Source organism: Pelodiscus sinensis, chromosome 3 (genome assembly GCF_049634645.1).
Source record: "Pelodiscus sinensis isolate JC-2024 chromosome 3, ASM4963464v1, whole genome shotgun sequence".
Lineage (NCBI taxonomy): Eukaryota > Metazoa > Chordata > Testudines > Trionychidae > Pelodiscus > Pelodiscus sinensis.
Window position 1 is genome coordinate 42,314,462 of NC_134713.1, and position 16,198 is coordinate 42,330,659.

A 16,198-nucleotide genomic window follows, 5' to 3' on the forward strand; every position below is an offset into this window, starting at 1 on the left:
GTAGGTAAAGGAAAAAAGCCTGACACACTGCTGTACGGGGGGGGGGGGTCCCTTTAAGCATGATCCTCCGATACTTCCTTTGCTTGCTGCCTGAGGCTAACTGCTGTCCTGAAGCCCTGCCTGAAGTGATTCTGGGTGGCCTTAAATGCAAGTTAGTATCCAGTTAGTGTGGATGCTTTATTTCAGAATAGTTAAGGGCTATTTAGATGAGCTTTTGGTGTGTAGACATGCTATTTCAAAATAAGCTATTTTGGAATATTCTTCCACGATTATTTATTCCAAAATTAATGTGCAGTGTAGACGCAGCATTTCACAGCAGATTGTGGGATATTTCCTAGTTGTTCAAAGAAACATGAGATTCGTATTCAGACTCCTGAGATCTCTTTTGATGTATCCCAGGAATCTTTTAGTGCTCATTTCCCTCTGAATAGTAGCAGGTTGAAAATGAAAGGTATGAAAGAAATGCAGATTGACATTTAGTTCCTTAATCATAGAATCATAGAATAATAGGACTGAAAGGGACCTCAAGAGGTCATCGAGTCCAGCCCCCGCCCACAAGGCAGGACCAAGCTCCGTCTACACCATCCCTGACAGATGTCTATCTAACCTGTTCTTAAATATCTCCAGAGAGGGAGATTCCACCACCTCCCTTGGCAATTTATTCCAATATTTGACCACCCTGACAGTTAGGAATTTTTTCCTAATGTCCAATCTAAACCTCCCCTGCTGCACTTTAAGCCCATTAGTCCTTGTCCTGTCCTCAGAAACCAAGAGGAACAAATTTTCTCCTTCCTCCTTGTGACACCCTTTTAGATATTTGAAAACCGCTATCATGTCCCCCCTTAATCTTCTTTTTTCAAAACTAAACAAGTCCAGTTCATGAAGCCTGGCTTCATAGGTCATGTTCTCTAAACCTTTAATCATTCTTGTCGCTCTTCTCTGTACCCTTTCCAATTTCTCCACATCTTTCTTGAAACGTGGTGCCCAGAACTGGACACAGTACTCCAGCTGAGGCCTAATTAGTGCAGAGTAGAGCGGCAGAATGACTTCACGAGTTTTGCTTACAACACACCTGTTGATACAACCTAGAATCATATTTGCTTTTTTTGCAACAGCATCACACTGTTGACTCATATTCAACTTGTGGTCCACTATGACCCCTAGATCCCTTTCCGCCATGCTCCTTCCTAGACAGTCGCTTCCCATCTTGTATGTATGGAACTGATTGTTCCTTCCTATGTGGAGCACTTTGCATTTCTCTTTATTAAACCTCATCCTGTTTACCTCTGACCATTTCTCCAACTTGCTAAGGTCATTTTGAATTCTGTCCCTATCCTCCAAAGAAGTCGCAACCCCACCCAGTTTGGTATCATCTGCAAACTTAATAAGCGTACTCTCTATCCCAATATCTACATCATTGATGAAGATATTGAACAGTACGGGTCCCAAAACAGACCCTTGCGGAACTCCACTTGTTATCCCTTTCCAGCAGGATTTAGCACCGTTAACAACAACTCTCTGACTACGGTTATCCAGCCAATTATGCACTCACCTTATCGTGGCCCTATCTAAGTTATATTTGCCTAGTTTATCAATAAGAATATCATGCGAGACCGTATCAAATGCCTTACTAAAGTCTAGGTATATGACATCCACCACTTCTCCCTTATCTACAAGGCTCGTTATCCTATCAAAGAAAGCTATCAGATTAGTTTGGCATGACTTGTTCTTCACAAACCCATGCTGGCTATTCCCTATCACTTTATTACCTTCCAAGTATTTGCATATGATTTCCTTAATTACCTGCTCCATTATCTTCCCTGGGACAGATGTTAAACTGACCAGTCTGTAGTTTCCTGGGTTGTTCTTATTCCCCTTTTTATAGATGGGCACAATATTTGCCCTTTTCCAGTCTTCTGGAATCTCCCCTGTCTGCCATGATTTTTCAAAAATCATAGCTAAAGGCTCAGATACCTCCTCTATCATCTCCTTGAGTATCCTGGGATGCATTTCATCAGGACCTGGTGACTGGCTGATATCTAACTTTCCTAAGTGATTTTTAACTTGTTCTTTGTGTATCTTATCTTCTAAACTTACCCTCTCTCTGCTTGCATTCACTACGTTAGGCACACCTCCAGACTTCTCAGTGAAGACCGAAACAAAGAAGTCATTGAGCATCTCTGCCATTTCCAAGTTTCCTGTTACTGCTTCTCCCTCCTCACTAAGCAGTGGGCCTACCCTGTCCTTGGTCTTCCTCTTGCTTTTAATGTATTTATAAAAGGTGGTCTTGTTTCCCTTTATGCCTGTAGCTAGTTTGATCTCATTTTGTGCCTTTGCCTTTCTAATCTTGCCCCTGCATTCCCGTGTTGCTTGCCTATATTCATCCTTTGTTGTTTGTCCTAGTTTCCATTTTTTATATGACTCCTTTTTTATTTTGAGATCATGCAAGATCTCCTTGTTAAGCCAAGCTGGTCTTTTGCCATATTTTCTATCTTTCCTACACAGCGGAATTGTTTGCTTTTGGGCCCTTAACAACGTCCCTTTGAAATACTTCCAACTCTCCTCAGTTGTTTTTCCCTTCAGTCTTGCTTCCCGTGGGACCTTACCTACAAGTTCTCTGAGCTTATCAAAATCTGCCTTCCTGAAATCCATTACCTCAGTTGTGCTGGTCTCCCTTCTACCTTTCCTTAAGATCATGAACTCTATTATTTCGTGATCACTGTCCCCTATACTGTCTTCCACTTTCAAGTTCTCAACTAGTTCCTCCCTATTTGTTAAAACCAAATCCAGAACAGCTTCTCCTCTGGTAGCTTTTTCAACCTTCTGAAACAGAAAGTTGTCTCCAATGCAGTCCAGAAACTTATTGGATAGCCTGTGCCCTGCTGTGTTAGTTTCCCAACATATGTCTGGATAGTTGAAGTCCCCCATCACCACCAAATCTTGGGCTTTGGATAGTTTTGTTAATTGTTTAAAAAAGGCCTCATCCACCTCTTCCACCTGGCTAGGTGGCCTGTTGTAGACTCCTAGCATGATATCACCCTCGTTTTTTACCCCTTTTAGCTTAACCCAGAGACTCTCTACACAGCTATCTCCTACGTTCATCTCCACTTCAGTCCAAGTGTGTACATTTTTAATATACAAGGCAATCCCTCCTCCCTTTTTTCCCTGTCTGTCCTTCCTGAGCAAGCCGTACCCTTCCATACCAACATTCCAATCATGCGTCCCATCCCACCAGGTTTCTGTAATACCAATGATATCATAGTTGTATTTATTGGTTAGCAATTCCAGTTCTTCCTGCTTATTACCCATATTTCTTGCATTTGTATATAGGCATCTAAGATACTGATTTGATCTTGCCTCCCTGTTGTGCCCTGACCCTCCTTTCTCCTTGCCATTATAGGCCGTAGTCCCCCCCCCATTTCCAACTCATCTCCCAGTCCCGCACATTCAGCACTTACCTGTGGGCTTTGCTCACCTGTCCCCGTTGAACCTAGTTTAAAGCCCTCCTCACAAGGTTAGCCAGTCTGTGTCCAAACAAGGCCTTCCCGCTCCTGGAAAGGTGAACTCCATCTCCGCCAAGCAGTCCTTCCTGGAAGAGCACCCCGTATATATTTTGTAGGATGAGTTTGAATTGTAGGTGATCCTAGTTGAGGTGTTTTTTGTACAGTTGTATGAGGAAGTATAAGAGGCTTCCAGGGAAACAGTCTTGTTTAGTCTCCTCAATGAGCATCTAAACTTACCTGAGCACTGCTTCTGGAGATGGTTTTGCTTGTTGTTCAGTTTTGCATGTCGGTCATTCAAGATAAACATGTTCTCACAGGCTTCAAATGTAGTTGTGGGAAAGCTTATTTGGGTGAGGGGAGAACCTGCTATTCTTAAATCAGTTTTCTAGAGTTGGGAACACACTTTTTAAGTTCCTTTTTAAAACTAAATATACTTCCTACCATGCATGCAAGCCATACAGTCCTGCAGGCCAGTACAGTCTGTGGGACTATTTGTGTGAGTAAGTGTATCGGATAATTGCCTGACTACATTTCCTGTGTGGTTGGAATGGAGGACTATATTTAACAAACTTAAACAGGGGATGTGGTCTGCAAAAAATGTGAGGGGGATGGAAGGGAACTGAGAAGAAAATCTGACAGGAAAATAACTATTACTTTTTTGAGATTTGACTTGGTTTCTTCTGACTGGAGATAATTTAATTATAGTCTGATGTTTCTATATTCTTTATGCTTATTTTAAATGCATAATACACCTATGCAGTTTCTGAAAGAATTGAGAAGGTACATAACTACCTTCATCGTTGTTCTTCTTATTGTCATCCTGGGTTTGGCCAATATGAGATTTATTGGTAGATTTAAAACACCAGATCAGACTAATTACATTGTTGTTCCTGGAAAACTTCTCTAATTAGAGCTTCACGTTTCACTTTCTCTGGTCTGAGTTTCTTGTTAAAGTATCTGAACTAAGTGCTCTGGTTTTGTTTCTTGTTAAAGTATCTGAACTAAGTGCTCCAAGGATGAAGCAGTGGCATCTACATTTTAAGATTAGTTTAATAACAGTAACAAAGAATCAGGGTTACTCTATAGATAAACATTCTGAAAGTGCTCACTACTGTCTAGTCTCTGTAAATAACTTATAAGTGGAAGGGCTTATGTTCAAAAGACAGTGCTTGAAAGGAAGCTATGTATGTGCAAAGGTTTAATGTCACTGTTTGAACAATGTTTCCCTCTGTGCAAATCTATATCCAAATGTTATTACAAGTTGTATTCTTTTGAAAGTAAACCTTTAAAGCAAATATATCCTCCTAATGTGGGCATTATTCTTGATGGAATTTGATGTGACACTGTAAGGGCCAATAACATAGGTTCATGAGAGGAAAATTGAAGCATGAAACCTGGCAGGCATCTTTTCCAAGCTCTACTATCTGAAACTTTGTTTATGTGCAAACATCTGATTACCTTCATTTACATTAAACCAGACCCCCGTGGGCTGGTAAATTCTTATCACTGCTTTCACTAAGTATCTGCTTAGTGAAGATGCTGTCTATGCCAAAAAGATACATTCTTCCTTCAGTGTAGTACTCCACCTCCCTAAAAGGCAATATATTTCAGTGGAAAGACCCCCTCCCATTGACCTAATGTTGCCTACAATAGGATTATAGGTTAGTATAAATCAATTGTGCAGGGGTGTGGATTTTCCACACCTCTGTATGTTGTAATTATGCATACGTAAGTTCTTAGTATAGACCAAGCCTAAATAAGAAGTGTTTTGCATTCTTTTGAGAACTAGATTCAAGAAAATAGTACTTAAAATATGGGAGTTGATTGTAATGGAAAGGAATGGTATTGTTACGAGTGTGAATTGATTAGAAATGCTCTTTTCTGTTCCATCCCCACACTATGCCAACACCCCCTGTAAACCAATACCTGTCCTTATATTGACCCAAATTACCAAAGATCAGATTAGATGGATTAATATAGGTCTGTGCCCTTAAAATGGCGGAATTTGACTTCTTTTAAACAGATTTGATAGAAGATTCTCTGTATTTCACTGACAGACATCAACCTTCATTAGGACAAATGAGCATTCCAGCTGTTTTGAGATAGGGGTATATGAGAGAAAAAGTCACTAAAATTTCAGGGTTCCAGTCAATTTAGGGCTCTCCAAACATTAGTTAGCACTTCAAATTGTATGTGGAAATATCTGTATCATTTTTTGAAAATAGTCTTACCTTGAAAAAGGTCACAAGACATACTGAGATTTCTTTGATTTGAAATGATGAGAGAGAGTATGTAATGCTGTGAACATTTCAGACTAGAAGGTCTTCTGCAACACAGTCATTAACAGTGCATTTGTTTCTGCAGAAATTGCTGAAATTCCAGAAAGCATCTCCTTTTGCAAAGCACTACAGATAGCAGACTTCAGTGGGAACCCGCTGACCAGGTAACATTCCCCTTTATGCTAAGTGCTTTCCAGGCCAACTCTACAATCTTATTTAACTCACACCATAATATTTACTTTAAAAATGGAGCATGTCTGATTTGCACATAATGTATCTCCTCCACAGGGAGGTGGTCAGAGCTCAGAGTTACAGGGACAAGTGCGCCTGTCTGTACCTTGGGGTTGAAGATTATAGGCTGTGCAGAACAAATGTGAAGTAAAAGTACAGGAATTTTTTCAAGCAGGATCAGCAATGCTATGGTGTTATATTTTCCATGGTTACCTATTTCTTTCATCTCTAGCTTTTGTCTATTTTGGGGATTTAGCAATCACTGGCCAGAAAGCAGTATAGCTGCATTGGCACAATTTGACTGCTTGAAACTGGGGTTAACTCAACAGATGCAAATTATGGCTCTTCTTGAATATGCTTGAGGTTTGCACCTGTGCCATGCCATGTAACTGGCTACCGAATTAGGGCTAATCCAACATACCTCTACAATGCTGGGTGACCATAATGTATTCCACCTGGTGATGGCTGCCGCTTCTCTAATACCCATCTTCCCCCTCTCCATACAGTTGCTGTGAAAGCAGTTCATAGTGGCATTGGTTATGTCAAGATATGCTCTCTCCTGTCCAGTCCTAGGAAAAAAGTTATAGTTGCTAGGGATATTAAATATCTGTTAATTGAATAGTTTATTAACCTCATGAATTCTTATGGGTTACTCGACTATTCTATAGTCCGTGAGGCAGGGCCATCAGCCAGTCCACTCCGGCCTCACTCCCGAGGAGTCTCCTGCCACTCTGCACTGCTGCCTCTGTATCAGAGGTAGCAGCGTGGGGTGCCAGGTGGGAGCTGGTCTGCAAGGGGCACCAGTTAAAAAGCACCTCCCTCGCAGACCAGCAGCCTGTCATCCTGTGCTGCTGCCTCTGATAAAGAGACAACAGTGTGGGGTGGCAGCAGCCCCTGGGCTGGGAGTGGGAGGGTCTGAGCTCCCAGACTCAGTGCAAGGAGAACTGAGCCAGGCTGCCTTCCTGCCCAGATCTGAATACACTTTAAATGGAGAGCTGCAGTGGAGGTAAGACCTGGACCCCCCAGTGCAAGCTGGGACTGAGCTGGGCTACTGGCCAGTCGGGGAAAGAAATGTGTGTAGTCTGTAGCATTAATGGATAAGCTTTTGCTTATCAGTTAATCGACTATACTATTACCTTCTTAATAGTTGCCTCAGTGATGGTAGCTCTTGCTTCTGTATTCTGTATACCACTAAGACCCTGTAAATGCTTATTTTAAGTGTCTTTTAGATGTTGCTCAAGGGGCTCAGTTTGGTAGGATGCACTTGATTGCTGTGACTCTGATTCAGCTTAATGAATCAGTGTTATTCCACCCCACTCCGAACACTACATAAAGATGAATGGTAGCAAAGGAGAGGACGGTCCCTTGGAAAATCAAGGTGGTTGGTAAGGAAAATGAATGATAGTCTGGGACGTACAGGAGCATCTAGGAGAAGCAGGGATCAGCTGAGGTGCTGGGGTTGTAGCAGCTGCTCTTTATTCCTATGCTCTGGATGGTTGTGCCTAGCAAGAAGGGGACTAAAAAAGAAAGCCTGTAATGCATTGTGATTGACTGTAGAGCATTAGAAATAGGGATGGAATCTGCATAAGTGATCCTTCCTTGGTGGAAAAGAGTAGCATGTTTGTCATGTAGTGAGGTCACCAATACAACATTTCATAGACATGGGGCATAACCGCCAGTAGCTGTCCCAGTAGTTGTCATGTTCGCACTAGCAATAAGCATTGTTACAACATGGATGCTGCAGTGGTATGCTGGCTAGCTGTACATGTGCATTTAGGCTCTCTGCTGCTCATATTATTCTAGTAAAGAATTAGTTTTATGATTCTTCTCTCTTTGATGTAACAGTATTAAATGGGTCGGATTACTTGTAAGCTGAATCCTTCCTATTTCCTAAAATATAAAGCAAGTTACAAGGTGTTAGAAAATAGCAATAAGTTTCTACTTGCTGGGGTTTGAAATGAGCAATATGCAGTACACTTCTTGGTGAAGGAAAACTTCCTTATGGGCTTTCATATGATGATCATCACTGTAGAATCTGAATGCTTCTCATATTAATTAATTAACCTTCACAAAAACCCTGGTGAGGTTAGGATGTGGTACTTATCCATAGGTTATGGAAGGCAACTGGAACACAGAGGAATTAAGGTGAAAAACTGTCCCTTTATTTTGGATGCCCAATTTGAGGTGTCTTGGAACTGGTTTTCTAATTATTTAGCATTTGATAGTATTTCATGCATTCCAATTCAGCTCTTATTGACTTCAGTTGCAGCTATGAGTGCTCAGCACTTCTGTGTATCATGTTTCAAGGTAACAAATTGGGTATCCATAAGCTGAAGAATACACATGACCAAAATGTTCACACTTGGCTGTGAATTCTTTGCCCAGCGTCACTTAGGAACTTTGGCAGAGGCAGGGATAGAATCCAGTTTTCCTGGACAGTGTTCAAGTGCCTTTATCGCGGGACCGTCCACTTTTCCTGCAGTTCCCTGCCTTATTAACTACTTGCCTTCCAATTTCTGCAGCAAATGAATCAACAGCCCTCTTTCACAGTACAGTTCTAATTAATCCTTAGAGCCCAGTTCATGCTATGCACTGAATGAGGAATGGATCATGTAATTAAAGAATGTATCCTAATGTGTAAAACCCAAGGGGTCTTGTTAGGATTGCATAGGAAAATTTTCTAATGTTTGACTGAATGTTTGACTGTAGCTTTCTAAGTGTAAACAAGCAGAAATTCAGTCACATGAAATCATATAGCCGCTCACGTGGATCATTAGCAAGGTTGCAACAATTAGATCCATTGCACTGGCCTCTGCTGCTTGAACTTACAGAGTAAAGTGACAGAGGATAACTTACTACTGGTAGGTGGTCCAGCACTAGAAGGAGTGAGATAGCTGTGAAACTGATTGACAAAAGGTATTTGCTGACACCAAAGAAATATTGAGACTTGGGAATCTTGGATTTCAATCTGGATTTTGGCAGAGATTTTGCTCTTGTGTCCACACAAGCTTCTGCCCCATCCCCTCCAATCTAGCCAATCCTAATCTACTTCTCCCATCCCTCAGGCCACATTCTTGTCTGTTCTGCATTCAAGTCAAGTGGCTTCTTCCTTAGCACTGCTTGGGGTCCACCAAGCAGAAGCATTGAGAGAAGAGGAAAACGTTGCTTGGTATTTCTAGTCTGATGCCATAGCAGCCCAATAGATGGGAACAGCAATTGTAGGGAATGCCTAAGCATGCCTAGTATGGATGGAATCTTTAGAGCGGAGCTACTCAACACGCGCTCTGCGGCCTGTCTGTTTGCGGTCCGCGGGTGCGGTTTGGGTTTACATTGCAGCTTAGGTTAATATGTGTTTTAGTAGTAAAATTCCTGGACTGTTGTGAAGCTAAAACAAAAAAGTAGTCATTATAATGGTCTTCTGTTGATAAGCGTTTTAGTAGTTAAATTCGTCGACTGTCATTGCTAATTCAAAGTGCTGTCATATGGGTGGAAATTGGGTAAATATTGCATTTTATTAATATCAGCAGAACTAATTGAAATGGGGCATGTGTGTTGTGTAGTCTTGCCTTAATTGTTGTATTCATACACGTCAGTGTGAAAGAAGCTGTTTGCATATATATTTGCATGTGTACGCAACCACCCTTAAGTTGCAGCCCTCGGCATGTGCTGGGAGTCTCATTGTGGCTCCTGGGGCTTCCAAAGTTGAGTAGCCCTGCTTTAGAGGATGTAAATGCCAAACTAACAGTTCTCTACTGGGCATGTATGAATTGAGATTTTGCAAATTGGCATGAGTTTTTAAGAGAACAATGAAAACATACAACCTTGACATAAAGGCAATCCCTGTGCTGCCTTTCTAGACCCTGCTCCTAAGCATGGGCACTTGTTCTTCTCAACAAAATGGTTGAATGATTTATTCAAGAGGGCAAAAGAGTCATCCCTTCCCCAATCTCGTTTTTGGAAATGGCTGAAACTTTTTGAAAATATTCAGCTTGAGTGATATATTCTGCATGAAAAACTTCAATTCAAATGGCTAAGTTAGAAGCAACAGAAAATGGTCTTTATAATGGAAGTATGAGGTAACGTTATTTATAGGCACTGTTACCAGCATCACCAATAATACCATGATCATTTGGGCAATCTTTTCTTGTTGATTTGTGTATCCCAGTACCGGTAATTGCCTCCTTTTCTGTGAAGTACTGAACTGTTTTGTGACTAGTGAGTCCAGTTCTTATTTCCTCTAGGCTTAAATGCCAGTCACAGATCTTTCTAACTCAGGGTCCAAGCCAGCACCCTCGGATAAAGAGCAGCTCTAAGCCGTTCAAAGCAGTTTGCTGTTCCATGTCGTCCTCTGCCCTGGGCTCAGTGTGGGAGGGAGGCATTGGGTGCTGCCTACGCCAACAGCACCATCTCTCAGTTCCTATTGGCCGGAAACCAGGCAATGGGAGCTGAGAGATGGCGGGTGGGAGCCACTCACAAAGCCTCGCTGCAGAGAGCCATATGGAACAGCCAGCTGCTTTGTGCTTGGGACTGTGGCAGGCTGGGAGCCTGCCTGATGGTCCCACTGGGCTGCTGGCTGGGAGCTGCCTAGATAAGTGACGCCTGCCTCTGGCACCTGACTCCCTCCCACACTCCAACTCCCTGCCACAGGTCACTGCCCCAGTCTTCTGCACCCTCTCCTATTCTCCTCACTCAGGTCAGAATCCTCTCCTGCACCAATACCTCTCCCCAGACCCTACACTGCATGCTTCTGTCCCAGGTCACTAACCTTCCTTCACTCAAACTCCCTCTCAGACCCCACACCCTGTCCTTCGCCCCAGTCCCCTATCCTGAGCTTTATTCTGTACCCAACCTCTGTCCCAGACATTGTACTCACTTCATAGAAAAGTGTGTAGCCCTTGATCCCTTTCCAAAATCTTGGAATTGCCCCCCTGTCAAAAATTATTGTCCACTCTGTCTTCATGAATGTCCTTCTACTGCTCCAATGAGTTGCATCGTTGTTGAGGCTTCCAATGAATGTTCTTAAATATTCAAGCAAGAAAGAATGTATTGAAGAATAGAGCTTCTTAGTTTCTGTGGGGTATTCTTCACTCTGAAGTTGTCCCAAGGACAGAGGATATGCTCAAAATAGGGCAAGCAGGTGGTACACTCCCCAATATACTGCAGGGACACAATTGCTTTGACCCTGTGGTCTTCCAAAAGTGGTCACATATGCATTCTTGCTTGTATCCCTGTCTCGCATATTACTAAATTACTCAAACGCCATCAAAATATTCTCATGGGGTTTTTTTCCTCAATTTTCTTGTCTAAACTAATATTAACACAGGCAGCATAAGAAAGTGAAGTTTCCCAAGCTTTCCCAATAATAACTTCCTTAAAAATGTATGTTGTTTCAACAGGTTTTGATTGTTTCTTTTGTGGAGGTCGTCTTATGGGATATTCATTGCCTTAATACAGGCAGTCCCCGGGTTACGTACAAGATAGGGACTGTAGGTTTGTTCTTAAGTTGAATCTGTATGTAAGTTGGAACTGCCATCAGCCGCTGCTGAAACTGATCAGTTTCAACAGCGGCTGAATCTGGACACCAGTTCCACTTACATACAGATTCAACGTAAGAACCCAAAGCGTCCCCAAGTCAGCTGCTGTTGAAACTGATCAGCAGCTGATTCCAGGAAGCCCAGGGCAGAGCAACTCTGCCTTGGGCTTCCTGTAGTCAGCCGCTGGTCAGTTTCAGCAGCGGCTGACTTTGGGACGCCTGGGGCAGAGCAGCTGGGGTGCTGCCGGGTTGGTCCAGTAGCGCCAAGGAGCGGTGCTGCGGGACCAACCAGCAGTGCCCCACCTGCTCTACCATAGGCCCCCGGCTTTGCTCCACGTCTCCCTGGTCTGCTGGGGGGGGCACTAGCTGCGTCCCCCCCCCCCCCGAAGACCAGGGAGACGTGGAGCAAAGCGGCGGAGGACCCGAACCGTGGCTCTTCCAGCTGATCTTGAAACGGCCGCGGGTCCGGCCCCCGGTGCTCCCCCGCTTTGCTCCCGTCTCCCTGGTCTGCTGGCTCCGCCAGCAGACCAGGGAGACGGGGAGCAGCTTTTCTCGCCCCGGAGAAGGCGGGCGGCGGGACCAGGCGTCCCGCTGCTCCAGTTCTCCGGGGCGAGAAATCCCCGTTCGTAACTGCGGATCCGACATAAGTCGGATCCGCGTAACTCGGGGACTGCCTGTATATGCAAACAAGAAGAAAATTAACTTTTTTTCTCTTGTTTTCTCTTTCTCCTTGTTTGAAGTAGTGTTTCATTTTTTGTAGAAGAGCCATTTCATGTTCTTTCCCACAAAATATATATGATCTCACTATGCTAATATGAATAATTATTGTTGTACAAGTGTTTGATTTATCTGAATTAATATCCCCATAGGTTGCCGGAAAGCTTTCCTGAATTACAGAATCTAACGTGTCTTTCTGTAAATGACATCTCACTGCAAGCACTACCTGAAAACATTGGCAAGTAAGTTTGTTTTTTAAACAAGATATGATCTTTAATTTGTTTTCATTTACTTAAATGTTGCACACAAGGTATATACAAAAATGTAAAGATTAAACTAAGAAGTATATTATGCAAATGAGTAATTGTGTCAGGGTATTACATTTTCTTATTCTATTTAAAACCCATACCTTCTCTCGGACCCTGCACCCCAATCCCATGCCCTTGGTCACCACTTGAACCCTCTGCACCAGGTCATAACTCCCTCCCAGACCCTGCATCCACCTCCTACACTCCTCCCCAGGTCAGAATCCTCTCCCACACCCATTCCCCTGCTGGACCCTGCACCCTAATCCTCTGCCCCAGGTCACAAACCCCTCTTTTACCCAAACTTCCTCTTGGATCCCCAACCATCTCCTGCACCCCAGTCCCCTACCCCTCGGCTCCCGTCACCCACACCTGCTCCATAAAAAAGTGTGGCTCATGACCACTTTTTAACATGGTGGAGTGGCCTCCTTTGCTTACCCCTGACTTAAGACATTCCATAGAACATAAGACTTTGGGGAAATTTGGGAAAAAGGCACACTTTCCAGAGTAGATGGAAAGTGAAATATCTCTGGATTTCATGTCAGATGATGTCACAAATCAATTTTTATTTTAAGAGACTTTGAATTACTTTGTAACTTGTAGGCTTAAAATGGCAAGAATCTTAGATATGTTGTATTAATATCCATGCACTGGAAGATTTGGAGGTAATAGAAATATCTGAAATACTAACTAAAATGTTAGGCTTATTTCTTTTTGATGGCTTCAGGGACAGATCTATGGCTAAGAAAGTTGAGGTGCCTTAGATTGATGAAAGATAGGAAGGAATGCACCTTTTTACTGACATAAATTTGTAGTTTGGGACATCTGATGGCATCATGTGGAATAAAAATATTCTACATTTTGAATGAAACAAGGCAGAAGAGGTCAGTTAATGGACTGTATTTTAAAATGCAAGCTTGTTGAAGTGCAGTGTTACAGAAGAAACAAATGAGATACAGTAATTCCTCATTTAACACTATAGATGTTTCTGAAAATGTTTGTGCTAAACAAAAATGTGCTATGTGGAGTCAATTTTCCCATTAAAATAATGGAAAAGGTGGGGATTGCGTTTCAGGCGATGGTGGCAAAGTCCATTTTTTTGTTGGTGCTGGGTCAACGTCCACATTAGATATCTAGCAACACAAGAAAACTAGCAACACAAGTTGCCACAGATTGTTAAAACACAAAGATAAACACGTGAGTGAGCGAGGGAGTACTGTGACATGTATATTCATTCGCTCGTGCATATTGCCACTGTTTTTACCAACTTATACCGCCACACGAAGTAGTCCGCCACTTGATTATTTTCGTGTTATTTTGGAGATGGTCGTGTTCTTCGAAAAATGTTCCCTAAAAAAAATAGTGCTATTGTGAAAACGTGTTAAGCGGGCATGTGTTAAACAAGTAATTACTGTAGTGAGGCGTAACTCATAGTGATACAGAAACTGTTTTTTTTTTTTTTTTACTTGTACTGATAGGTACTCAGTTAAGGCTATGGGTTTTCCATCTGAGTCTGTTTGCTAAACTGTAATCTTGAGAGATTTTCACTTTTGATCAGGTAGGGCTGATTATCATGTAGATGGTTCTTCATTAAAAAGCAAAACTGAATGTTCAGGAACTTGAAACTGTTTATATTCTTATGAGCACTATTATACCAATTAAAAACGTAATAGATCTATCAACATTTGTGAAAGTCAAATGTTTGTCTTGTATTAACTTGATATTAAAAGTTCAATACATTAAGAATTTCATTTAAATTCGTTGAGCTGTTCTGTTAATGGAGGTAGTGGAAAATCAACTAAATGGAATAGCTTCTGAAAATAACTAGAACTCTTACCTCATCTTATGGATTGTCTTGTCCTAGTTCAGTAATACTCACAAGTAAACTGTAGAATTTTCAGTTAGGAATTCCAAAATCTTCTATTGATCCTTTATATTTTTAAGCTTTCTAATTCTTCTCCCCAGCAATCGTTTTGAAGGTTCCATAGTAAAGTCCAGTAGCTCTGGTAATCTGTTGGGTCTCAACCATTGCTGAAGTTCACCATGCTCTCTTTTAATTAGATTTCAGTGATAGTTTAGATCCAGCAGCTCTTTTCTTCATGGTACGGTAATCTTCGGGATGGGTGGAAATTCATGGGGGGGGGAGGAGATTACTAGAGGTTTGTATTAGAGAGCTAAAGCCAAGCTGAGAAGGGTGGAATCTGATCCTTATGTAAATCTGAGTAGTCAAGAGAGACTGAAACTTCAGATCAGTTTATGTATTATAACACCATGAGCCCATATAACTCACCGCCTATGTCTCTGTGGGCCGAATCCAGCCCGTGGACTCCGTGCCACTCCCCTGCCCCCAGGATCATGCGAAGTCTCCTCCTGCCCTGTAAGGGGCACACAGTGCTTAGAGTGAACGCTGGCTCCTTGCAGGGCTGCAGGAAACTTTGCCCGTTCCCCCATCCCCAGGTCAATCAGGGCCTCGGGGTGGAAGGAGCACACAAAGTTTCATTCTTCCTGCCCCCGCCCTGCAAGAGGCGCATGGTGCTCTTTTTGGCCTGGGTTTGGGGGGAGCTTGTGAAGTTTCCTTCTGTCCTGCAAGAGAGTAGGTGCCTAGAGGGAACCACCAGCTGTTCAGAACAGCTGGCAGTTGTCTCTAGGGGGAGAGGAATGGGAGGGCAGTGGGAAAAGACTTCACGTGTTCCCCCAGGCCGATCAGGGTCTGTGGGAGAGGGAACACAAAAGTGTCCTGCCCCCACCCCTTCCACCAGAGGCCTCGCTCCTTCGCTCAAAAATTAGTGAAGTGGCCCCTCTCCATCTAAAATTATTGCCCATCCCTGGTCTAGGCCAAGAATTCATACCAAGCCCAGTGTAATTCAGTAAAGCAGCTACAATTTTCTTTGAGTAGTAGGTTCTCCACAAACTGCTGATAATCAGGCCCACAGGAACATATTGCCCACCTAAATACTTCTACAATTTCTTCTAGATGTGGAATTATTTATTTCCTGACCTAAACTGTTATAGAGATGCTGCATTCAAGTGTTGAGTGAAGCCATCTTATCTGTTAGACTAACTGAAGTGTAGGAGCATAAGCTTTCATGGGCATCTGACGAAGTGGGTCTTTGCCCACGAAAGCTTATGCTCCTACACTTCAGTTAGTCTATAAGGTGCCACAGGACTCCTCGCCGCTTTTGCAGATTCAGACTAACACAGCTACCCCTCTGATACTTGACATCTTATCTCTGTGTAGGTTGATCTTCTTTGTAAGGAAGTTCAAAATGTATAATGCTTTTCATGTTAGGAAATACAAACAAGTAATAATTTAAATGCTTACTGTTCTGTCCTGTGGCCCCCTTTTACAACTTGTGGCCCTGGGACTATGAAACAGTTAATGTTGTTAACTCTGAAGCCCAATAATGATAATGATGTAAAAGATCATACTAATGACTTGTAGATAGTGCTGCTTTGTAATACTTGTGCCCACTAGGGTTGCCAGGTGTCCGGTATTCACCCGGACAGCCCAGTATTTTCGGCTCCTGTCTGGTAAAAAAAAAAAAAAAAAAAAAAATCAGAGAATACCAGACATCTAAAATGTCCGGTATTTTCTGAATTTTTCCCTGGACAGGAGGTGAAAACGCTGGG

General features: G+C 42.6%; 1 protein-coding gene across 1 annotated transcript in view; it reads left to right on the top strand.

Moving 5' to 3' along the window:
* Positions 1 to 16,198, top strand: part of LRRC1 (leucine rich repeat containing 1) — a 109,440-nt gene that overhangs the window by 44,593 nt on the left and 48,649 nt on the right. Inside the window, exons 3-4 of the mRNA XM_075923612.1 lie at positions 5,868 to 5,946; positions 12,416 to 12,505. Of these exons, the coding sequence (XP_075779727.1) occupies positions 5,868 to 5,946; positions 12,416 to 12,505 (169 nt within the window). The remainder of the gene's footprint in view (positions 1 to 5,867; positions 5,947 to 12,415; positions 12,506 to 16,198) is intronic.